This window comes from Penaeus monodon, chromosome 34 (genome assembly GCF_015228065.2).
Source record: "Penaeus monodon isolate SGIC_2016 chromosome 34, NSTDA_Pmon_1, whole genome shotgun sequence".
NCBI classification, from domain to species: Eukaryota; Metazoa; Arthropoda; class Malacostraca; order Decapoda; family Penaeidae; genus Penaeus; species Penaeus monodon.
The window spans coordinates 9,177,295-9,178,287 of record NC_051419.1 but is presented as its reverse complement, the minus strand read 5'-3'; the positions used below and the strand labels follow the sequence as shown (position 1 = coordinate 9,178,287).

The 993-nt window shown below is 38.5% G+C and overlaps 1 protein-coding gene across 1 annotated transcript in view; it reads right to left on the bottom strand.

Annotated features, from left to right (window-relative positions):
* LOC119594807 (basement membrane-specific heparan sulfate proteoglycan core protein-like) overlaps positions 1 to 993 on the bottom strand; it is a gene marked incomplete at its 5' end in the record, with an annotated part of 219,836 nt that overhangs the window by 10,374 nt on the left and 208,469 nt on the right. The window contains 3 exon segments of the mRNA XM_037943897.1: positions 7 to 200; positions 401 to 554; positions 717 to 934. Coding sequence (XP_037799825.1) covers positions 7 to 200; positions 401 to 554; positions 717 to 934 — 566 coding nt within the window.

The following is a 993-nucleotide window of genomic DNA, read 5'->3' as shown; positions in this document are numbered from 1 at the left end:
TCTCACCTCAGGTTTAAAGTTAAGGTCCACAGAGAATCGTTTAAGTGCTCTTGGTGTTTGGTAAGCAATATAGGATCCATCTCCAAATGCTGGTTCCTGAATCATTATGTCCCTCTCACATCTCTGTCCAAATTTGCCAAATGGACAGAAACATTCAAAGCCTCCTGGTTTATTTACACAGCGACCAGTTCCGCAAACACCTGAAAGTAAAAAAGGATTGTGAAAGGGTTTCTGACATATAATTCCCACTTACTTGTGACTAAGACTTTTCTTCTATGTGCCCATAACTAACTTTTCAAAACTATCCCATTATCCTATTTAGTTTCATTTCACTTTATAGTAGCATTTATATTTTACTTAGGCTTGTGTCATCATGTGTGATTCAATTAAGTTATCTCACCTGGATAGCAAGCCTCTCCTGTATTCTCACACAGTCCACCTGAAAAACCAGCTGGACAAATACACTTGTGGCCTACATCAGTGTATGCTTCTTGGCACACACCATTGTTCTGACATGGGTTGCCAATGCAGGTCTCGCATGGCCTGATACCAATCTGGAATATTGTTAATACTGTTATTCTATTCTCACAAGTCTTCCTATAATCTTTAAACACTTTTATTACTTTTTGCAGTAAGTATTATTAAATTATTTTCAAATAATTCAAATAACTGGCACATTAAATGTAATACTGGCAGAACAAAACAAAAAAAATTACCTTCGTCTTTGAATCTCTCATCAAATCAATTGTCACAGAATTTCGAATCACCAGCCGGCTGATGCATCCACTGTAACCTGTTATAAATCCTGCCTCCTGATGGATTCTCTCAAAATCTGGCACACCACCGAGATACATTGGTCTCACTAGATCCAATCCCAGGAATCGACCAACACTGCTGCCCATGATTTGTTCCCCATCGTCCACAATCATGCTGCCTGGAAAGACAGAGGAAAAAGAAAGTTGGAACCAATTAATATTTTCAGTTCCCTATTCC